General features: G+C 43.7%; 1 protein-coding gene across 1 annotated transcript in view; it reads right to left on the bottom strand.

Annotated features, from left to right (window-relative positions):
* LOC126275201 (neural cell adhesion molecule 2-like) overlaps nt 1-25,544 on the bottom strand; it is a 1,450,213-nt gene that overhangs the window by 252,051 nt on the left and 1,172,618 nt on the right. The window contains exon 7 of the mRNA XM_049977177.1: nt 25,384-25,540. Coding sequence (XP_049833134.1) covers nt 25,384-25,540 — 157 coding nt within the window. The remainder of the gene's footprint in view (nt 1-25,383; nt 25,541-25,544) is intronic.

Raw genomic sequence — 25,544 nt, 5'->3', positions numbered from 1 at the left:
TGTGCAGTGATTTTATTCTTTTTGTCACTGGACATTTTGCATTTGCAATCTGACACACAAAATCCGTTGTAAATAATTTTAATCTACTATGTTTTAAGAGCTTGGTACTGACTATATACGTCATGTTGTATTTGGTCACTATAAGCAACTCTAGCCATTGGTTTGAGATGTAACTCCAGTAAGCAGTTTTCTTCGTAAGTCGTTTTAAAGTGATCAAAAAATGTAGTGCACAGCTTTCATTTGTTGGGGTTTATCTATTGGACACCTCTTCTTCAACACTAAGTACAGCCACCTAATTAATCTAAATAAAAGAACCCTACATACTCATCGCAGTTAGCTGCAGCGCGCTGTCTCTAGAATGCCCCGATCTTGCATTCTGTTCACTGTCTCAACATGTCTACAAGGGTCATTAAAAGCTTAGATCGTGCGCGCATTATCATTCTACAACAAGAAAGGTTATCAGGCCGGGAATGGTGGTGGTGGTGGTTGGTGTTTAACGTCCCGTCGACAACGAGGTCATTAGAGACGGAGCGCAAGCTCGGGTTAGGGAAGGATTGGGAAGGAAATCGGCCGTGCCCTTTGAAAGGAACCATTCCGGCATTTGCCTGAAACGATTTAGGGAAATCACGGAAAACCTAAATCAGGATGGCTGGAGACGGGATTGAACCGTCGTCCTCCCGAATGCGAGTCCAGTGTGCTAACCACTGCGCCACCTCGCTCGGTGGCCGGGAATTGGTCCACCGAATATCAGACCGACGATATTTCAACATTCAGACGCTATCGCGAGACACAAAGCATAGATGGTTGGTTTAAGTATTAAAGGGACCGAACTACGAAGTCATCAGTCACTCTCACCTGGAACAGGTAAGTCAACATAACTACAAACCAAAGTAGGACCAAGAGCGTGAAACACAAAGAAAGAAAACCCAAGTTATACCAAAGAACAACAAAGCGTAGACAAAGAAATAAGGAAAGGAAGAAAGGAATAAAGGTGAGCGAGGTGCACGGTCCAGGGAGCAGTCAGAAGCTCTTAGAGGCAGAAACTGCGTTGAGGAACGTATCTGTGTTACTTACCAGAGGCACTCCTCCCAACAAGACACAATAAAGACTGGCAGACTAGCGAGATAGACAGGGCGAGAGAAGCACAGAAAACATCAAGCCTAAAGGATCGAGAGAGAAAGGGGAAGAAAATAATGGGTAGGGAGAGCCATTGCCCAGTCGTGGCAGAGGACTTAACATGGTGTGCTGCCAGGCCCTAACTGGGCTGTCAAGGCTGAGGTGCCCTACCTTAGAGAGTGTGATAAAAAACCGCTTCACGAATAAACCTGAAAATCTAGTCATCGGTTGAAGCATCGTCTGATAAGACCATGGGAAGCGAGTCAGAAATGTTAGGAGACGGCTGTAGGGCAGCTAGGTTAGGATAGTCCAGTAAATATGGCCACCTGTCAAACGTGCTGCACAACAACAATGGGGCAGAGCCTCGCTGTGGAGGAGACGACCATGACTCATCCAAGCATGGCCGATGTAGAGCCAGCAAAGAATGATGGATTCCTTGTGAGAGGCCCACATGAAGGACTTCCACTAACTTGTGGTCTCCTTTTTGACCGCAGTTTGTTCATCGATTCACCATTTGACCAGCATTTTGGAAATTTCACTCCATGGGATCTCAAGGTGTCCAGGAGTCCAGGCAAAGACCACTCAACGTGTACATCGTTTGAGGGTAAGAAGGGATGCCTGAATAGTCCGAAACAAGGGTTGGCGAGGGTAAAACTAGTCAGGAGCTTGTAAACTGCTCAAGGAATCGCTACAGATGAAGAGCTCACTGGCGCAGTTGTCAATCATATCGCACAATGCTGTATCGGGTCAAGCATCTGCAGCATTGAAGGGGACACTGAGCCATATGTGAGATTCCTGTATTATAGAGAGAAATGGACCAGTATTTTGCAGAGTCATAGCAGGGCAGAGCAGTCGGCAGCCCACTTGGTATTGAGGAGGGATCAATGATCATTGAGGTGCAACCGACATGTATGCTTTAGTTCGCCCAAAAATTAACTTCAGACACAGGCGATAAAGTTGTTCAGAAAAAGATCCCATTTTCTACGAGTAAAGCGGACCCTGTCCTTAACAATAGCACCGCCAGCTTCCCTTGAATTTTTATTCATGGCAGCCCAGTTTCCCTTAAATTCTTATTCATGCCACTCCATTTTATAAAATGAAAATCCGTATCAAGTAACTCCTAAGGGAGGTCGTGGTTTTAAGTGTTCGACGATTGGATAAGTTACGACACTTGAGAGGGAAGTTACTGGGCTGTTTAATTTTTATTTTTATTTATTTATTTATTTATTTTTTGTTTTGTTTGAGGTACTGTGACCATGGCATAGGTTCGAAGTTTGCCAGGTTAGTACATTTATCAAATCGACTGCCATGAGTAAGATTTTAAGGAAAGCTGGTGTTGCTGTTGTTATGGAGAGGGTCCACTTTTACAGTCGAAAACTGGACCTGGTTTCTGAACAGCTTAATCGCCTGCATCTGAAGATGTCTGTGGAGTTACGGCACAAATCATGGACCTGGATAGATGGTACAACGTGAACCTGAGGCGGCCACGGCGAAACAGACCGCAAAGTTTATCCAGTTTGAGAGACGACTTCGCAGCAAGAAACTGTTATTCGATGCTCCGTAATTAATATGATGGATAAAGATTTGGAAGACGCTACGATGATGGTTTTAAGTAAAGGACTGAACATTGTAGCCACCCCAAAAGTTTTACCAGAACCTATGTTCATCGGTGCCTTTGATGATCCGCCGGCCGGAGTGGCTGAGCGGTTCTAGGCGCTACAGTCTGGAACCGCGCGACTGCTACGGTCGCAGGTTCGAATCCTACCTCGGGCATGGATGTCTGATGTCCTTAGGTTAGTTAGGTTTAAGTAGTTCTAAGTTCTAGGGGACTGATGACCTCAGATGTTATGTCCCATAGTGCTCAGAGCCATCTTAACCATTTTGATGAAGCTGTTCGACCATTTTCCATAAGAAATGACACGCGAAATTAGTCGAGCAGTTATGGAGGCTCTCGCACAAAGAAGCACCATTCCAGTGGCAGAGAAGGCTACACTACGTAAGCTTCGCCATTATACCGAAATGGTGGTTCTTCCAGCTTATAAAGGTAATGCCAGTGTTCTAACGTCTCGTGACGAATATAATTATAAACTGGACAGTTTATTGAGTGATAGCATATACCGGAAGATCAGTAAAGACCCGACCAACCATGTGGTAAGAGAGATTACTTCGCTTCTGAATGCCTCCTCCTTTCCACCAAACGTTGCGCGAAGATTGGAACTAAGTGGTGTGGTCCCTCTGAGGCTTTATGGACTTCCAAAGATCCATAAGGAAGATGTTGTTCAGTGCCAATACTGAGTAACATTGGCTCTCCAACTCTATTAAATGTGCCAAACACTTATCGTCGTTATTAAGGCTTCTTGTGAGAAAATGCGCACTTCATTGCGGACTTCATTGGCAAACTAAAAGTCACTCTACTGACCAGTTCTGATATGTTAGTCAGTATCGATGCGGAGTCGTTGTTCACAAAGGTTCCTCTTTCAGAATCATTATTTCTCATTGGGAAAACCTTTGATAAAGGGATTTCGGCTTTGTTAATATACTTTATCTTATTGTGTACCAAAATTTATGAAGAGATTGACGGTGTCGCCATCGGTGGCCCTTATCGCCCTTGGCGACCAACTTCTTTATGGAGGACATCGCGGAAAAGGCGATTATATCTGCTAGCTCAAAGCACACAGTGTTCTAGAGGCATATTGACTACCCGTTTTTAGTGTGGATCCTTTGCGAATAAAAATTAAAAGAATTTTTAAGTCATCTGAGTTTGGCGGCGGCGGCGGGTCATGATAAGAATTACTATGCACATGATGGTTTGGTTCAGCGACAAAGCCCCTTTTCATTTGGATGTGTTCGTCAATAAACAAAATTGGCGCATCTGGGGGACTGAGAACCAGAATTTCGCGATCGAGAAGTCTCTCCACCTTCAATCGGGTGACTGTTCGGTGTGCAATGTCCAGTCACAGAACAATCGGTGTAATATTCCTTGATGGTACAGTGACTACTGAATGGTACTTGAAAGTTTTGGAAGATGATTTCATCTCCTCGATTCAAAATCAAGTTTATTTCTCCAGGATATGATTCATGTAAGACGGAGCTCAACCCCATCGAAGGAGGAGTGTAGTTGATGTTCTGGAGGACCACTTTGAGAACCACATTCTGGCTCTGGGGTACTCAGAAGCCACTGACATGGGCCTCGATTGGCCGCTATATTTTCCGGATTTGAACACATGCGACTCCTTTTTGTGTGGCTATAGTAACGACATGGTATACAGCAATAAGTCCAAAGACATTGCCGAGCTTAAAACAGCCATTCAGGAGGTCATCGACAGCATCGATGTTCCGACACTTCAGCGGGTCATGCTGAACTTTGCTATTCGTTTGCGCCACATCATCGCCAATGATGGCAGGCATATCGAACATGTCATAGTCTCAATCTGTATATCTGTAGTGACGTTTACACGTTGAATAAAGTGTATGCACGCCGTAGGTTGTAACTAATATACTTTTTTTTCATATTAACCAATAACTGTCACAGTGTGGGTGCCACCATCCTTCGCAGACTATGAGTGTTGTCAGAACACTGGTTCACAGTGCACACGAGAACAGTCTGGAGCGAGATTCTACACATGATAAAAGTTCTTGAAGCAAACGGGTATTCTCCACAAGAGATATGTAAGGCACAACGAATGAAACCAACAGTGGGCATAAGGAATGCAGAAGAATATACGAAAAGTTTTCAATTCAGGTTTTTTTTTGTCACACATGTGAAGCTTAGTGTTACGAACAGGACGGATCCTCAGCAAGCACAAAGTGGAAGTGATTTTTCTCGTTCCACCAAAGATAGCAGCACTCTTGGTTCCGTTAAAGTTGAGTTGGTGCCTCTAAAGCCTGGTGTTAACAAGATCTGCTGTGAGTGGCCGTTCATAAATCGGACAGACGGCATGTACAGTCCATGAGAGCAACGCAGAGCACTGTAGGTTCACGCAGCTCTTAAAACCTGATAAATCGGTGATGGCAGAGCACCTTATTGACAGTGGACGCTCTATTGTGTATGATAACGTCGAAATTTTAGCCTCGACTTCATCTTTCTGGGACTCAGTAGTGAAAAAAGAAGTTGTATTGGCGACGAATTTAGTTAGTAAAGATAGAGGCTTCAGCTTGGACAAATCGTAAAAGCTAGCACTTCCTGTAACAAACTTAGAAAGACATCGGAACGGTGCAGCTCGCACTGAAACATCGCTATCACTGTGTAGATCGACCTTGAAGCCACAGATCTAATGCATATGTTTAACCTCTTAGCCACCGATCAATGCCTCTGCCGCGTTGTGTATCTGTTGCCGTATGTGCAGTGACGTGGTCTGTGTGTTTAAATGGACGGAGCAAATGGTGGAGCGTCAATCAGCTAGCTGACTCTGAAGATCGTTGGACGGTATACAGCCGAAACATTATAACAAGTAGTGAAATTTATGCGACTGCATCCCCGAAACTTTATGGAAGAACTATAAAAGTCGTCAGCATACAGTGAGGGGACACCATAGATCCCAGAGTGCCCTCCAGACCATTGATAGGCACTAAAAAGAGAGAGACACAGAAAACAAAATCCTGATGAACTCCATTATCCTGCAGATGGGAAGTGCTACGGGAGCTGCGTGTGACATGCTAGGACGTTGTGGATAAAAATTTTAAGTGGGTAACAGGGGCCCCACTCATGTCAGGTGGCAATAATATGGTGCAACCATGTGGTATCATTACTTTCATGCAGATGAAAGAAGACTGCAATAAGGTGTTGTGGCTGGGCAAAAACTGTTCGGATAGCAGACTCCAGGTGGGCTAAATAATTTGCGCCTCAGCGAAAACTACCCAGGGTCAAAGCCAAAAGGTTCAGGGGTTCAAGAACTCAATAAAGCCAACGGCTGACCGTACATTCGAGTAACTTGCAGAAGCCCATGGTTAAACTCATCAGACGTTTGCTATCAGTGTGGAGGGGCGGATTACCCAATTTCAAAACTGGAATAATGACACATTCTCACCACTGGGAAGGGAGTTCCCATTCGCTCCAAAGACTTTGTGTAACCAGCGGTAAATGTTGAAGCATATGGTTGTGCACCCCGGTCGGTGCAGGAACCATGTTAGTGCAAAGGGCGTGGGTGCTAGCGAATTCCTATTTGTTAATGGTGGCGTTGTAACGCTTCAGGCAATAGGGAACAGAAGATAAAGGGAGTCCTTCGAGAATCTGTTTGACAAGACAGTACACTGGCGGATAGTGGACCGACACTCAGGCCAGGGTGAAATGCCTATCAAAATGCTCAGCGATAGAGTCTGGGCTGGTGAGGATAAAACCATTCAAGGAACTCTCGGGACAACTATAGTAGGACGGTGGCTAAAAATGCTCCTGCTCTTTGCTCATGCCTGCGAAGTGAGAGTATACGCCCTATGTCAGCGACATATAGTCTCTAATCAATAATTTTGTGGCATTTAATTAGATAACAGATCCATGCACAAAGCCATTTAACGGCCAGGAGGTGGCCGAGAAATGGATGGTGTTTGTAGTTTTGGAGGGCGCGGTGGTATTCTTTAGTAGCCGCAGAAATTTCGGAACTTTTCCAAGGGATAGTCTTCCACTGGGGAGATACGAAAGCAGAGAGAATCACTGAAGTAGCTGCTAAAATGATTGCATTGGTCAAACTGTATGGATTGATCAATGCTGTTGTGTAGTGGAGTGGTTGGGATGATATCCCAATCTGCATTAGTAAAGGCCCACTTCGAAGGGCGTCCAGATGAGGTATGTGAAAGAAAAGACAAGACAATCTTAATCAAGACTATCTTAAAATGATTACTGTTGCCCAAATCGGAGAGACGTCCACGAATGTAAAATCGGGCCTGACTGAGTGGGAGGATGCATCACCACCTGGAAAATTGAGAGTGGGGATCTCGTTCCCAGGTTTATGCATTGTCTACTCCTTTGGAGAGCCAGAGGAGGTGTGACTGGGAAGAGAGTAAGTCACAGCAGTATCAGGATCTGAAAAACAGTGAACAGACTTTAGGCCCAGGAGTGCGGGTCCCATGTCCAACTCGAAATAACAGGTTTATTGTTCTAGAGAAGAGAGATTTTCCTCTGTCCTAAGAGAAGTAGAGGTTCTGTGACGGGAGGACACAAGAACCACGTGGGGGTGGGGGGTAAGGGGTCAGAAAGCATAGATATCAGCCTCACAGTGTACACCCATTGTCAGTAACACAGAATACTGACCTCTAGCTACAGGTTCTGACTTATAGGTACCTCGTTAAGAATGCGAGCAGAACTGTGGGTATCTTAGAGTGGGAGTCTTGTCGATCAGTACAGTGCATCTTTAATCGATCTGTGTGGCCTCCAGTGTCCGTTATACCCAACAGTACAACGTCCCTTGCATTAGGGCTTGCGGAGAAGGTGAGCGAGGAAACACCTGGAATGGGGCATGGATCAGTAATGTCAGTTTCTTTTCCTCAATATGCAGAATTTAACTGTGGTCAGATGGTCGTTGTAGAAGATTTTGGAGACTGCCACATGTCAATGGATGCAGTCCCACGTATTTAGAAGGGAGGTGGTTTAATCATGTTTCAAGCTCAGTTCTTGCCCTGGGAATAGGACACATGTCACAGCTATCAAAGCCATTTGAAGGACATCTGGTATCGAGAATTATCTTCCAATCTATTCTCGAACGATGTAGTTAACATTTCGGAGGCATTTCGTCTTTCAAGACGACAATGCTCGACCCTTCATGGGCTCAGCATACATTTGCTGAGCACAGGCTTGGAGACCCCAGGCTACCTCTGTCACCATAATTCTGGCCATGCTTCAGTGACCAATGTGTCCCACAGTGGTAGAACGTTGTGTGTTACAGGGTACGGGCATCTTGGCTTGACTGCCCAAATCGAGAGGTTGGAATAAACCCCCCCCCCCCCCAAAAAAAAAAGTCTCAAAATGTGCTGCACACTGATGAGATGCTTGGCTGTTGAGGTGGAACAGCTGTTAGCGGAAAATCTCTGGGGAAACTGATGCACCTCAGTTGTATAAGGCTTACCTAGGTATTTTGGACTCTGTCTAGGTGGACTTTTATTTCCCTAGCTGTTCGTGGAGCCGATAGAGATTCTTTGAAGTTTTCTGTTTCACCTCCCAGGGGAAAGGGTGGACCGCTGTAAGGTACAATCACCCAATCAAATAACAGTGCTCGTGCTACCAGTCCACCAGACTCAGGGGTTATACAGAATTTGTCCATGAATAGCAAGAGAACGCATGCTGCTGGTCAGATGGTCGTTTTGATTGTGAAATGGGAAGATGGTAGTTTCAAACAACTTTAGCGTTTTTACAGACAAAAGGGTTTGGTGGGCATCACAGATTCACTTATATCCGTCAAATGATTGCGCACTGGTAAGCTCTTGGTCGAAATAGCTAGCTGCCTACAAGCAACAAAACTCTGGAAAATGCCTTGGAGAATATGCCATGGAAGCAGAGCTCCAGAACACCATGAAGTAAAGTGAAGGGTTTGTGTAATGCAGAGATCTTTCAGACATTCCTAAGGAGGATTTGAAGGATGAATAGGCTCAAAAAGAGATCGCAGATGTGCACAGTATACTGAAATGAGTGGATGGGGATCAGGTGAAATCTGCCTCCTTCATCCTTACCTTCAACAGCACAAAAGTGTCACAACAAGGCAGGTTTCCTTTATCTAAGCTTACATCCAAATGTCTCTAACCCAATGCACTGTTTTAAATGCCAGCGCTTTCTGCACACCACCATAGGACGAAAGGGTGAAGCCACTTACGGCAATTGTGACAAGAACGCCCATGGTGGCGTTGGCTGATCTTTCCCTCTAAAGTGTGTAAATTGCTCTGGTGATCACCCTGTCCGGAGTAGGGATTGCAGTGTCTTCCTTGAAGAGCGGAAGGACAGGAAATTAAGACTTCGAAATGCATCAAGAAGCTCTATATCGTCATGCAGCCTCCCCCATTCACTACGCCCTTTGCTTTCGCCCTTAAAAGCCTATTTCAACAGCCCAAGCTTCAACAGAAACTTAGGCTGCTAGTCTCAGCGCACTTGCAAGCTGTAGTTATTTCAGAGCCCATAGCCTCTGTAACAACATCAAAAAAATCCATAGTTACCACCACTGAGGAGCTCTCGGTACTTCCAAAGGCTGAGTCTCGTAAAAAATCCAGTGCTCCCTCAGCTGCTGCTGTGGTAGTTCCTGGAAAACCCACCCATGCGAAGAAAGCAAATGGGTAACTTCTGCCACAGGCGAAAACAGATGGTAGATCATCAGACCATGTCGATGACATTCGACTTTATATCTCTGCTACTTCTGCTTTAGAGTCAATGGACAACGAAGTCTTCAAGGGGAAACCATCTTGCACCTGAGCTGAAACACGAAGCATTGTGGGCTCACCGCACCCCACCCTTCCTTGCCAGAAAGACAGGGTGAAAGTTAAACCACCATGATAAATGGTTCCCATACTACAGTGGAACATGAATGGATTCAGGAATCATGTGGTGTAACAGGCACAACCCCTGTGCTTGTGTTTACAAGAAACACATTTCAAAACTGCTGTTGCCCCTGTGATGTGGGAATTATACCCTCCATTGCAAGGATGACCTGACTGAGGAATGAGACAACAGAGTTGTTGCTGTGTTTGTCAATAACACATACCACTCCTCGGCTTTCCCCTCAGTTACTGACCTACAAGCAGCAGCTGCTGCAGTTTATGCGAGTCCAGCGACCGCTATCTGCTCCCTGTACTTACTTCCACAGGATGCAAGGGACTTGAACAACTCCCTCCCCCCCTCTACTATGAGACTCACACTATACTTGCCACAGGAGTCGATTGTTGGAGAACCTCATGACGTCTCAGCAGTTGTTCGTCCTCAACACGGGCTGGCACAGGAATTCCCTAGCTGCTCCTGGATCGTCCTCAGCCATCGACATCTCTTTCTACTCTCCAGCCCTTGCGTACTCAGCATAGTGGAAAGCAACTAATGACCTTCATTCCAGTGACAACTTCCCACTGTGGATCAAACTATTGGACTGAGGATTGCTGAAATACAAGCCACACAAAATAGACGATCATCAGGGCTAACTGGGCGCTCTTGAGCCAGTTGGCTGTGTTTCAGTACCTTGACAGGGTGCAGGAATGGGTGAACCACATCACGCCGGTGACATATAAACACCGTAGTCTTTAAGTCATCCTACGGGGCGACCTGTACCTAGTTGGACAGATGAGTGCCGTTCAGACACCTTGGACAAGCGTGCGGCTCTTTGACTGTTTAAATGCCACCTAATAGCAGAAAACCGCACTTCCTTTTGAGTCGCAAGAGCCAAGGCTCGACGCATCATAAAGGAGAGCAAAATGTGGTCATGGCAAGCGTTCTTGAACTCAAACAACCTTCCCACTTGCTCTAAAAAAGTATTTGAAAACATCTGGAGGATTTTAGGCAAACACAGTTGTTAACTGATAGCATCAGTGCTAAAACATGGGTGTCTCCGAACGACGCCATGAGATATTGCTCAGATGCTGGCTGATCATTTTGCAAAAACTACAGCTGATGGAGGCCACGATCTGGCGTTTCATCATTGCCATGCAACTGTAGAGAATGGCAAGTTGAACTTCTCATACAACAGTTCTGAGGCCTACAACTCCCCTACCTCCATGTGGGAGCGCGAATTGACAGTGTCTGAGACTCGTGACACTGGACCCGGTAACGACTACATCGGGTACTGCATGCTTCGACGTTTTCCAGTGACATCAAAGGAAATTCTCCTGTTTTAATCTTATTTAGCAGACAGCAATTTCCCCAACTCATAGAGTGAGGCGATTCTTATACCTCTCCTAAAACCAGGAAATCGCCACTTATCTCCCAATAGTTACAGGAGTATCGCCGTAACGACCTGTGTAAGAAAGACCTTTTAGTGAGAGATTAACCATCGTCTGCTCTAGTTGTTAGAGACCAAGCAACTCCTTAGCCGCACTCATTGTAGATTTCGCAATTAAGGTCCACTGTCGACAACCTGACCCTACAAGAGGTGGCTATACAGCAGCCTTCCCTATGTAACCATCACAGAATCTGTACATTCTTTGATATCATTAAGGTGTACGATACTGCTTTGAGACACTATATTCTCGCACAACTGAATCAATGGGGCTTTCGTGGCCACCTTCACACATTCATGGGGTCTTTTCTGTCTCAGTTGTTTTTAGCTACCTGAGTTGGTGAGTGGCTGTCAGAGCATTTTGAGCAGGTGAATTGTGTCTCTCAGTACAGTGTTATAAGTGTTACCATCTTTGCCATAGCCACAAACAGTATCACATCCACGGTAAGGGGTACTGTACAGCGCTACTCATTTTTTTATGATTTTGCTGTTTTCTGTAGCTCCACCAGTGAAGCAACAGCGAGCCATCAGTTGCAACTTACAGTGCAGAGACTGGAGGAGTGGGCTGCAAAGATAGTTTTCCAGATTTCTGCAGGTAAGTGTGTGTGTGTGTGTGTGTGTGTGAGAGAGAGAGAGTCAGTGTTTACTTTAAACGTTCTCGTCGTATTTTTAATTTTCCTGCCTTGCATATGAGGGACCCCATCCTACGTTTTAGAGACTCATTGGCGTTTCTGCGCCTCATTTTTGACTCCAAATTGTTATGGTTGCCACACGTAAGACACCGGAAACACAGAACCCTGAAGACACTGAATAACTTAAAGTGCCTTAGCCACAAGTCTCTGGGGCAGGATAGGGCGTGTCTCCTCTAGTTTTATAGGACTTTCGTGGGTTCACATTTGGAATGTGGGTGCATGGTGTACAGATCGGTGAGGCCTTCTTGTTTGAAGGTAACTGACGCTGTCCATCATAAGGGGATTCGGCTGGCCACTGGTGCATATAGGACCAGTCCCATACCCAGTCCCTATGCTGAGGAACGGGACATGGTATTTTCCAAGCCACGGCAGCTCCTCATAGTACATCAGGAGTGTAAATTCCTCAACGCTATGGCATCACCCACACACGTTACTCTTGCTTGTCCACCTGCTGAATGCTTTTCCTCCAACCATCCACGAACCACTATTCTGTTCTGGATCCGAATGCAGTGTGTACTGGAATCACTCGGTGTAAAGCAAGTACGATTTGAAATCCAGGGTTATAAACGTCTACGGCCCTGGTTACTGCACAGGCCTAAAGTGATTTTAGCCTTGGGGCGGTACGGGACAGATTGGACTCTTGCTTCTGTTTTTAATGCGATATTTTCTCACATTTTATCTGAGCACTCAACTATGTACTGTTTTTACGGATCGGTCCAGACAGGGGGATTCCATTGGTTGCTCTGTCGCTTTCCCGGATCGTGTTCAAGTTCCGACTGCCTCAAGCCTCTACTATCTTTGAGGTAGAAATATATCTATCTTATGGGCACTGGAGCAGATGAAACGTTCTTCCAGTGTTAACTTTCATGTCTCTTCCGATTCACTGAGTGTACTTCACTCCGTGAAACATTTGTAACCAGCAGATGAAGTAGTCCAGACTATCAAGGATGCCCTCCTTCTTTTTTCCGCGACGATTAGGGACGGAGGTGTCTTTCTGTTGGGTACTAGGACACGTAGGAATTGTGGGGAACGAAAGGGCAGATCTATCAGCCACGCAGGTGTATCTTGACCATCAGATATTTCAGTGTGCCTCCCACTGCATGCTATGAGCTTGCTGTTGAGTTCCAGTGTCTTGTATCAGCGGGAGGATGAGTGGCAGGAAGTGATCGACAAAAAGCTCCATGTAGTAAAGCCGACAACTCGGCTGTGCGTACCTCCTTCCAGTCACGTTGACGGGACAAGGTTCATCTCACCTGTCTTTGCATAGGCCACAGCCTTATGACACATGTCTTCTTGCTCTAGTGAGGGGACTCTCCGATGTGTGGTGCCTGTGGCGTACAGAGCACAGTGCGTCACATTTTATTGTACTGCGTTTTATTTGTCGACGTACCAGCAATCTATTATTTACAGGTAATGATCAAACGAACTTAGTTAGAGTTTTGAGGTTTTGTGAATTGTGCAACGTCTTTACCTTCATTTTAGGGAGATGTTACTTGTGTTTTAGTCTCTTAAATAGCATATTTTATTCTTTCCCCTTGTCTTAGCGTGTATGAACACATTTTAATAATTTTTTCCACTTTTGTTTCTTTTAATGTGTGCAACGGCTCTGATAAAGCCCATACGAACCAGCGCGTGCACATACACACACACACACATCGTAATTCACAAGTGCTCCGCGTCATCACATTCCTCCAGGGGACAGGAGGCAGCTGAATGGAATGGTTGCAGCGTCTGTTGACATGAGGCCAACAGCATGCTTGGGACAGCATTAAATGTACAGTGTGTTATCATGGGAACCCTCCGGACAAATCGGATGACAGAGTGCTGCCAATCGAAGAGAGGGAGACGCTTGGGCAGTAACATCTAAACCACCGTGAGGACAGCAAAGCTATGGATAATCGAGCATGTGACAATGTACGTGGTGGAGCAAAAGGATACTGAATGTTTCACTACCCCTGATTTTGCTTTGGTGCATGTGCAATGTTGTGCACTTTCGAAGAGGCTACTTGTTTGTTAATCACAGAGTGTACCTACCAGATTCATAAGGGCTATTCGTTCATTTCATGCTCTCATAGACTCTAAGCTCACACACATTTGCAGATATGCAGGTGATGAAATCTTGTTTTTTAACTATTTAGATCAGCAATACGTGAAGTCGCATTATACTGTGGAAACAAGTGTAGTATACATTGTGAAAAAATTGCAGACGCAATCCAGGATTACTGCATCTCAACACTCGGTAGCGCAGCGACTGTAGTCAGCTCTTCATTCACTAAAATGTGAAACCCAACGACTATTTGAGATAGAATTGTTTGCCCAGCCGCCAAATGAATGACTTCCATGAACTCTATGAGGGTTATTGTGTGACCAATAATAAAGTGAAAATGATAATTAACGGGAAATCACTGATTGTCTAAAAAAGCTATTTTCAATAGTTATTCTTGTCCTCATCTTTTGACAGAATTCTATTGCCACTGTTGGTCACAATCCTTGAGGTGTGCCTAAGGTTGCACCTAGCACGAATGGAAGTTTAAATTAGCACGGAGAACTGCATGACAGTTACATGCTTACAGGTTTATTTCTAAAAGTTGATCCCTTCTCTTCAAACTTTCTAATGCACATATTTATCATGTGTTCTCGGGAGCCAATTCACAGAGCCATGACGAGAGAGAAACTAAATACCGTAATACGTACAAACTCGCTTTGTGAAAATTTTTAACATTTGTGTAATATGTTTACCAATCAGGAACGTTCTCTACGTGTTTTGCAGTTCTGCCAATTGCACATTGCAACTACAACATTCTTTTTTAATTTTCGTTTTTTGTTACCTTGTACTACAGTATCGTTTCTACATTACGTTTTATCCATGGCGATGTAACCGTCATTGCACTGAACTGCTACTATTGACAGGGGAGAAACGTCAGTTAAAAACTTTCAACAGACAATAAAGTGAACACCTGCATCTGGTGGCAGCAACAAACTATGTATAGCGGGACTGACACTGAATGCTTTGCGAATACAGAGGCGTCATGAAGTGTTCTGAGGTGAAAGACTGAGTTACGAATAGTAAAGCTTCTATGCAAGAAACGACCATGCAAGATTCTTTACTTTTCAACAAAATGCAAGTAATCCACTACTGTATAGAATATATTCCGTGACGGCGATGTTCCCTAATCTGCGGTTGCAAATGATTCTATGAAATAAAATTTTACGCTTGAAATATGGAAAACTATTGGCCTTGATGTGATCGTGTTTTGAATTCACGTTGACATTTTGAAGGCTAATAAGCTGCTAGCAAAAACATGCTATCAACCTTCAATTTCAATATAATAAAAGATATGTTACAGACATCATATAAATTCTCCTTTGTATTACTGTTCCGTAGAGACTTAACGTTAGCATAGCGTGAGATCAATTTACTGAAGCCTACCGAGAGAAAATACTTCACATGAGTTATAGGAAACTGTTTTGGTATCTGAATGTGAAATGGCAAAACAGAATGTCAGTATAAAGCCATAGACATAACAGACACATGTTCATAGAATAGGAGCTCTACGCCTCAGCTACAAATTTTCGTTGTCTGGTCGCTCAAATTAAATTTTATTTAGTTAAGTACAATACTAGAATATGATTTACCAGCTTTAACAGCAAAAGAAGTGCATTAAATCAGAATAGAGCGTTACTAAATGTAGCATCATTAATTAAAAGAGATAATGAATTGTTCAGTTTTGTTCATTGATGGAAACGTTTAGTGATATAGATCTCGTAACTTTAAGGATATCGACTTACAGTAGCAGGCAATGATGGTGAAACAGTCTTTTTCTGATCTTAACAAATGAATACATTTGGATCACTAACAATGAAGTCTCAGTAGTAGCGTAAGGGGGATAAGCTCGAGTACAATTTTGATATCAAATTGAGATGTAAATTAATTAAATTATCCAATTAATTAACCTCCCCCTGCCCATGCCCATGCTGACCCCCACCCCCTGTATGACGTCATGTGGTTTTCTCAGTCTGCATGTGATTTCCTGCACCATCCCCCACATTCCCATTCCCCCTCCACCACCCGCCCTACTGGCAGGAATTTCGAATTTTGACAGCAGTTTCACTGTCTCAGGGCTGTGTTGAGGTCCCACTCACCCCCCCCCCCCCCCCCCAGCCTGAGAGCCGGTGTGAAATTAAAAATTGCGGTGGCCTTCCAGGATTTGAAACCTGGTCCTCCTGGATGGAAAGCCCAAGTGCACCGCCCCTAACACAGATATAGCGCCAGAGGTGCTTGGAATTGGTGGGAAATTAAAAATGGTTTTGCCCTTTCTGGCACTCAAACTATGGTCCTTCTGAAGCCCAAGGACATCCCCCAGCACATAGAAACTGCCCAGATGCAGAAGAGGAAGGTCAGGTTGGTGCACATAATTTATTTTGCGTGGGAAACTGAAATAAAAATAAGTTCTAATTATGAAATTACTCATACAGATTGGGCCTAATTACACAACTATATGCATAGCGGTACATAAGGACTGCCTAAAATAGCAATACAGCTCAACAACTGACGACACCATACAACTGGTAATACAAAGCCGAAAAAATATATTCACAATACCACTCTAAACTAGCTGCAGACGTACTCAAGTTCTACCCTACACCTACAAGCTGATGGGAAAATGGCTGGGCTTTAATGTACTACCTTTATTTTGTGCCAGGAGTATATTCATCTGGCGAGATGCTGGTGTTGGACAGAGGGGTGTTCAATAACTGTATTACATGTAAACATGCAGCTGAGGATTGTCTCTATTGCTGTTTGAAGGCGCCTCCTCGATACTCACCTGCATTTACGAAAGAAATCGTGAGAGCCTGTCTTGTAGTCGAACCTCCTATAAGATATTACTATGTGTCTCTCTCTTTTACACTGTAACACACATATGTATTACAAGCGTTTCAGACACAAGAAACAACGTTAGAGATCACATTCTGCCACATCATTAGCTCACATGTCAGAATAAGCACAATGACTTTACTTAATATAACAACAAGCTATAATTCAAGACGACATTGCTGTTTTGTACACTATGGAAAGCCCTGTTTTATCAATGAAAAGTTATATCACACCTGCATTTACAAATCTCTTCCGTTACATGGAAACCAGTTACCGTCTGCGTGCTTACGATTGACATTTGTGCTGCATGACTCCCTTTTGCCGACATGTCTGTGAAGTTTCTATTATACAGCACATACTTGCCTTCTAGTTTTGTAAGAGAGTTGATCGTCAGCGCAAATTTCAGGCAACAACTCAAATGTCGGGAAAAAGGCACTATCATTTGTAGGTTCTAGAATGAGCAATAATTCAAGTAGTGTCTTCTTTATAAGTAGAGGATATGACGTATGAAATAATACGGGACTTACGGTAGCAATCGTTTACTGAACTTGCAATCGTGACAGTAATAGTAAAAACAGTCATTATTCCACGAGAATGTATACAGCCGATTTATGTTGGTTTTATAAGCATATCGGTGTAGTTTCGAGAGAACTATATGCATGCACTCTTTAACCAGTTACACCACTCCTTATAATAGAACCTCGTATAACACTTACACCTTACTGCCCCTCCCTCTTTTGAAATATCTAAAAACCAAATATCCTCATCATGTTGAGATCGAGCATATTACATACACACATGTCACTGCACTGAAGGATGTGGCCAGTGCTAGAAGTTGCTTGCACAGATCTGAGTGAAGTATTGTCGACTGTACTGGAAGAAGACCGTATCCTACAGTCTATTAGTCACAAGAGACGGTACCTCTATTGGTCGTTCATAAGCACTGTGATACATTGTTTTTTCGGCTGTAACACATCCAAGTAATGCAAGACTACAGTTTCGTACACTGACTGGCCTGCACTTTGTTTTTCTACCGTGACTTCAAGGTCTGTAACAGCTGCTAAACCGACGTTAACTCGTTTCAGTCCCTTGAATAGGACAGAAGGCTGAAGATCGCTTGGTGATGGGGTAGTGGATATCTTGGTGTTCCATTTCAAACTGCATTGCTTCCTCATTTTTTAGTAATGTACATGATTACTGTTATGGTGTAGACCATGGCCGGAAGATGCCGTTGACAACACGTGTGAGGTAGTAGAAATAAAATTAGGTACTGCTACTTTATTGGCTAAAAAACGATTTAAAAAAATTAGAACACGTGGAGATCATCACAGCTTATGGAAATAGGATGGGTCTGCTACATTGCGGAATGCTTCCAAACACCTGTCTGCAGGTGACGACCTCTACATTTAATCCCATGATTCACAGTGACAAATATTAGGAATCTAGAGTTCCCCAAGGCTCCCTCCATCCCAATGATGTGCTGTCAGCCAATCATTATGCGGTAACCAGTAGCATAACAGTGGATGGATGGGATGGAAAAGGCACTGTTGATATGCGATGATGTACAGTAATCTGCACTGCAGTTCATAGCATGGTCAGTGTTAGCAATTTTACCAGTTGTTCCATGATTTCAAGGCCAAACAATGACATGACAGGATTCTGCTGACTTCCTGCATTATCGCTTGATCACCCCTCCACTACTCTGCAGGTAGACCGACAATGCAGATAGATGGCTGTGCAGTACATGCATTAGACCATGTATTCCAAAGTGTACCAGACAACGTCCTGCACTGGTGCAGTTAGGTTACCTACATATTTCCAGCCCACAGATCATACTGCAGAATTTACGATTACGACTAGCCATCTTCCCTATTGAGGATGGGCGTCACAGAGTATTCTCGCGTTCATAGGACAAAGTTCGAGATCGGCAGATCAATTCCACATTGTCCTCACTGCAATACTAATCTTACCCACGGCACCCATCCAAAAGCAGAAGATCCCTCCGGATGTGTGATATGGAGGGTAGCACTTCTTATCAGTCTGTAGTAGACATGAGGGTGTTGTGGTGATATAACAGACATATAAGAACAAACACGTGGTTTGTACATGGTGGGGCTCTATATGGTTGGAGTTTGAAACATTTCACATAAACCAACCATGCTATTAATTCTGAAGCATTATTCCACTGTCTGGAATCAGTACTAGGAAGGCATTAGCATGAGAGAAATGACTGTGGAACATAAACACTTACTCTGACAGTTACACAGTTCTGCACCTAAAAATGCTATACTGCTGATGCCATACAATTTGGAAAGTATTAGATATGCATAATCCAACGCTCGTAATGCTCTAATACAGGATGTACGAGTATATGTACAACTTCAGACGTACAACTACCCTGCAAATTTGCTACCCCAATCACTACAGTGATAAATTTAAAATAATAAAACTACTTCCTTCTCCAGTTTTCTGGTGTCCTATGATGGCATCGTTAGTGTATACCCACAGCACGAGCTACTTATAAACCAACTACAATGAAGTCTGGAGACCGCTGTTCTCTCTCTTAAGAAATTAATGGATTTTATATGACTTTGTAAGTCAGAAACATACGTACTCTAAATCACACTTCCCTCATCAGACGTGCTTATTATTAGTAGTAACAGTAACAGTTTCGACAGATGCGGACATATGTCTCACTAGAAATAGAGAGAAGAAAAACCGAATGAATATTTTCGATTGCTGATAGGTACCACTCAAATCTTTCTGCATGAAAATGCTCTCGAAAAAGCAGCTACTTCTTATGAGAGAGTAAGCACCACAGTTAGTAGCCAACGGATATGTGACAGCCTTGTTGCTGTTTACAGTAGCATCACCACAGCTGTGACAGCAAATTTTGCTCCGATGATAGTTAATTTCGCTAATGTATAGAATAATATAGCAGTTTCTTCCTAACACCATATCTCTCGAGTACACCCCTCTAAAACTATTAAATGTGATGCATGTGACATCAGTCCACTATCCCACGGAACACTCAAGGGAATGGCTTAGTCTGATAAATGCATTGATTCTTCGCCTTAATACTTAAGGAAGAACATTTTTGCGAGAACCAGATATAATTCAGTAATACATACATTCGACTACATGAGCGAGTCTTTCTTGGAGTATGTGTTAGGAAAACCAACATAGCTTACAAATGGAGGGGAAGGGTTAAACGTGAATGGGCTATAGGATAAGGTTTATGCTTTTCTTAGCCTTGAGTGTCTGGGTAACCCACCCCACCCAAATTTCCCGCATTTCTCTAATATTGTGTATTCTCAGCCAGTTTAAGCAAGTTTGCAGGTGTTTTTCGCGTTTATATATATTTAGTATTATTACCTTAAATTTTACTATTTCCCAGCTTTTCCTGAATTTTTATCAATTTCATGACTTTTTACATATTGTTTTGATATCTTTCCGTTTGTATATCGTCATATTGCCAGCATACCCTTGCGTTATTTGATTTTATATCAGGATATTTGCGCGTCCAATACACAAGACTACTAAAAATTGCTAAGAATTCCCCTCTTCATGATGATCTCATGTGCCTCCATCGGGCACAAGAGTCGCTCTCGGCGGGCGTTGTGACTTGTGACTTGCGTTGCCCGACCACTGGGGCCCACCCAACCCTCGCTAAGAGTGAAGCCACTGTCTCTATTGATCACGCTGATGGCAACTCTTTTTGTGACAAAACCCTCCTTCAGAACACAGTCCCAAAAGGACGACTTCTGCCTTACCACTTCCGTTTGTTCATATTTCATTGACTCCGTAAGCCTGTTGCTATGCGGTGTTTCCCAACCACAGACTTTGTGCCTTGCTTCAATTTAGTGTCTTTACTGTCTTTCTGGAACCTTTCTTCCACTGTTCACGTAGTCAGTTCGATTTAAGCTATACCGCATATGTAATACGCCATACATGGTTTACGGAGCCCCAAGTTCCATAGAACCTAATGAGCCACACCTTTTTTGGAGGTTGCGTCGAGCCAAGATTCTTAACACTTTGTTCCGTCTTTTGCCGGTGATTGGGAGGTATGCCACTGCATTATTCGCCTATTCGAGTTCGATTTGTTGGGCCTTCTGCCTGAAAACACATACCTTTTTTCTCCTGCCATATTCGTCCGTCTTGAGTGTGTGAGCCAGCCGTGGTGACCGAGCGGTTCTAGGCGCTTCAGTCCGGAACCGCGAGACTGCTACGGTCACAGGTTCGAATCCTGCCTCGGTATGGATGTGTGTGACGTCCTTAGGTTAATTAGGTTTAAATAGTTCTAAGTTCTATGAGACTCTTGACCTCATATGTTAAGTCCCATAGCGCTCAAAGACATTAGAACCATTTGAGTGTGTGTCTAAGGTGACCGAGTGAGTTCCAGTATTAGTATTCCTTAGTGCGATACTGAATGTTTCCGACGTGTGTGGGCGCACTGGTTATGTTCTGTTCTTGTAACAAGCACGTGTGTTATTTCCTGTTACATTTCTAAGTAGTGCAGCCCCCATTTCACGGACGGTTGCCTTGTCATGCAGTAGGCTAACGAGCGGACATGTTTTTTGTTCACATTGTATATCAAGTAGCGCAAGATCTTTCGCGCTGATGGAATTACAGTGCACACTTACTATTACTTGGTTGTCGACTTTTTCTGTGATACTTCGGCGTTAACTGGTATTTAAATAACGCTTCAAATGGCTCTGAGCACTATGCGATTTAACTTCTGAGGTCATCAGTCGCCTAGAACTTTGAACTAATTAAACCTAACTAACCCAAGGACATCACACACATCCATGCCCGAGGCAGGATTCGAACCTACGACCGTAGCGGTCTCTCGGTTCCAGACTGTAGCGCCCAGAACCGCACAGCCACTCCGGCCGGCTAACTGGTATTTATATTTTGGCTCTTGTTGGGGGGGGACCTTGACTTGTAGAATTCGGAACGATGTGGCCAGATGATATTCGTACGATGTTCGAAGCCAAAAGGATCCACTAGAGCGCGATATGGAGGACATTAGGGTAGCTACGTCGGTCATTTGCCTTTGTATATCAGAAGTATAGTTGGTCAACAATGTTTTTGTTTTGGAAGATGTGCGTCCGTAGAACCAGTCAAGTAAACCTTTCCCTTATACAACTGAAACTTTCGTAAAACTCGACAGACTATTGGTGATCGTCGGAAACATCGGCTTGAGTGACGTAAGGCGTTATGGTAATCGGTATACATCTATGATGGTAACCCCACAGCAAAGTGCATCGAAGCTAAGGGTATCTGATACAAAGACAGGTTTCAATGCAACTAGTCCGGCGATTTGGTGCGAGGCTGGCCAGTACTGTGGGAGAGGGTGAAGCGAAGTTGACGCCACAAAGTGGCAGTGCATGGTAAGACTTATGGGTACTTCTTTATTTCTAGTAAAGTGAAATCTGTTTCGAAATCTGGTTTACCTTTTCATCTTGCTACTTTGAATGATGAGAGCATTTGCGCCTTGCTTGACTCCGGTCTCCTATGTCCGTGCTTGGTTACTGGTCGTGTAACAGGCTGCTTCGTTGTTGGGAGTGTTTGAGGCATTGCCTCACGTGCTTACTGCTAATTTGGGGGTCACTGATAAGACTGAATATAAAATCCGGCTTACTGATCAGAAGCCCGTCCTACTATATCCCAAGAGTATGTAGAAGTAAGGAAACTGTTGGCCTATGCTTCAAGGTCAGTGTCCGCCACTACAAAATACTCATTTTACCTGGAGCTTAGACCGTTTCGACTGGATACTGATAACCAGGGCTGGGCCCTATAAGACTAGATGGATAGCTAGATGGCCAGTGAGGATTTTGGCTTTCTGGAATAAAGTGAGGAACATCAAAAGCGTAGACAACCAAGGAAATGAGACCCTCAGTCGTACATTTCGGGGGAGAGATAAGATGTAGATGGTCGGTTAAGGAAGATTAATCAACAAAATTAGGGAAGGTACAGAGGTCCAAGTTATTCTCTCAGCAGCAGCATGCTTTGTTACCGCTCTTGCTATGATGTGAGACATAAGTTATGTCTTTCCAGAGAACTGTGTCCCCCTGTTTCAAGTACTTCCACCACGCGTTATGTAGGCAACATCTAGAGCTTTATGAATGAATCAAAAACTTAAGGAACATTTAACCTGGCCGACTTTCAATGGCTATGTAAGAAAGCTGGTCACGCAATGTTAAAATGTAGGAGAGCTAATCTCATTTCCGGTGCCCAGGCGGGTGAATTGAATTCCTCTAGGCAGACCATCCCATGAACCATATTTTTATCGATTACCTGGGTCCCTAACCCCGTACCAAGCACAAAAATCGGTAAATGGTGTAGGTGATGGACACCTTTAGGTGTTTTGTCTGGCTGAAGTAAGGCCACCACCTCTGCAGTTACAATTAAGCATTTAGCACGAATATTTACGGTGTTTTGAGCACCTGAGGTGTTGGTGATCGATAGCGCACCAACCTTCTTGTCTCGAGAATGGAGAGATTTCTGCTTCAATTGCGCTATATCTCATGTCACTACTAGCCCATACTATCTACAATCATCACTTCAGGAAATCTAATGTGATTAGTTTCCTCGTCCAGTCTCAGGCCGAGTTGGATCAGACAGACAGTTGGCGGAGTTCTTCGTTTGTGCATGAAACACACAAGACCACCAACGACAAGTTGGTGTTAGCATTTCCTGTAAACTCACCCATATGTATCTAACGTGTGATAGATCAATGATGACATATCTGGTAATAGTAATCCGAAGGTCATTAGGAAAATATGGGAGGCAGCCAGCAATAATAAGTCATCCACACTGTAGTGAAGATGTCAGAAACAACAGGGAACGACAGTCAGCCTCGTTACGAGCTATTTACGTCGATTTCCTGAAACAATTCTGGGTATAGAGTTATCTGTTGTTGTGGTCTTCTGTCAGAAGACTGGTTTGATGCAGCTCTCCATGCTAGTCTATACAGAGCGAGCCTCTTCATCCCCGAATAACTTCTCTAGCATACGTCCTTAAGAATCTGCTTGTCGTATTCGTCTCTTGGTCTCCCTTTAGGATTTTTACCCCCTCAAACTTCCCTTCACACTAAGTTGGTGATCCCTTGATGACTCAGAATGTGTCCTATCAACCCTCCCTTCTCTGGGTCAAGTTACACCGCAAATTTCTTGTCTCCCCAATTCTATTCACTACCTCCGTTTCAGTTACGTGACCCACTCATCGAACTTGCAACATTCTTCTGTATCACCACGTTTCGAAAGCTGTTCTGTTTTTGTCTGAACTGTTTACCGCCCATGTTTCGCTTACATCCATGGGTACACTCCAGACAAATTCTTTCAGAAAAGACTTTCTAGCTCTTAAATCTATTTTATATGTCAACAATCTTCTCTTCTTCACAAATTCTTTTCTTCTCACTGCCAGTTTACATTTTATATCCTCTCTACTTCGATTATCATCAGTTATTTTGCTGCCCAAATAGCCAAAATCATATACTACTTTAAGTGTCTCGTTTTGTAATGTAATTTCTTTAGCATCACCAGGTTTAATTTTACTTCATTCCATTATCCTTGTTTTATTTTTGTCGAAATTCACCTTGTATCCTTCTTTCAAGACAATGTCCATTCCGTTCCACTGCTATTCCAAGTCGTTTGCTGTCTGACAGAATTACAAAGTCATTGGCACACCTCAAAGCTTTTATTTCTTTTTCCTGAAGTTTAATTCCTACTTCAAATTCTTCTTTGGTTTCCGTTAGTGCTTGTTCAGTGTACAAACTGAATAATATTGGGGATAGGCTACAATCCAGTTCCTTCTCAACCACATGTTCCTTTTCATGCCCCTCGATTCTTATTACATCCGTCTGCTTTCTGTAGAAGTTGTAAATAGTCTTTCGCTCTCTTACCTTCAGAATTTCAGAGAGAGTATTCCAGTCAACATTGTCAAAAGCTTTCTCTGAAGCTACAAATGCTATAAACGTAGGTCTTTCTTTCCTTAACCTATCTTCTAAGATAAGTGGTAAGGTCAAAAGTGACTCGCACGTTCAAAAATTTCTGAGGAATCCAAACTGATTTTCCCCGAGGTCGGCTTCTATCAGATTTTCCATTCTTCTGTAAGGAACTGATGTTAATGTCTTGCAACCATGACTTATTAAACTGAAAGCTTGGTACTTTTTACACCTGTCAGTAACTGCCTTCATTGGAGTAGAGGTCTATGCCGAAGTACTCCCGTGTCCTCCAGCATCTCCATATCTTTCAATTGTAGAGCGTATGTGGGACCAGGTCGAATGTCAACTCCGTCCCATTGATATTATCTGGGTGCCAATGACCAGTTGCAAAAGTTGTGGACCACCTTGCCAAAGGAGAGGATACAACGGATTGATGGTACCTTCCGCAACCGAATCAGTGCAGGATACCGGACCTGAGAGGGTGCAGCTTCATACTGATAAGTCGGCCTATACTGCCAGATATTCGTAAATTTGATTAGATTTTGTAATTACTGCAATAAAATTAGATACGCTTTCAACCCATTAAGTTTCATTTTGTTTCCTCATTATCTTCCAGTTGCTTCAGTTTTCCTTGTCACGCATAGTATATAGAGAAGGACCACCGTCACGAGGTTTCATGGTGGCTTTTTGATGTTTCTTTGTTTTTATTATTCGCGATCGTGATTTAAAGTTTGTATTTGGGGTTTCCTTAATCTACATTTTATGTTATACTACAAATGTAATTTAAAGGTGAGTCTTAGGAGGTAGACAGAGCACGGTTTGAAAAATGTGGTGTAGACGGGATGCGGCCGCACTCACAGCGGACGTGCAGCGTCCGGCAGTCGTGCAGCTGCTCGCTGACCTCTGGCGGCGGAAGCAGAATGTTGGCAGCCCTGCAGCACAGTTGCCGTCCAGAGTCGTCAGCCACAGGCGACAGTGACAGGGTACTCGTCGTCACGTTGCCGTCCGCGCTCGTCTGG

The sequence above is a fragment of the Schistocerca gregaria genome, chromosome 1 (assembly GCF_023897955.1).
Source record: "Schistocerca gregaria isolate iqSchGreg1 chromosome 1, iqSchGreg1.2, whole genome shotgun sequence".
NCBI classification, from domain to species: domain Eukaryota; kingdom Metazoa; phylum Arthropoda; class Insecta; order Orthoptera; family Acrididae; genus Schistocerca; species Schistocerca gregaria.
Note: the sequence above shows the minus strand (reverse complement) of the source record. Positions and strands in the feature narration are given on the sequence as shown.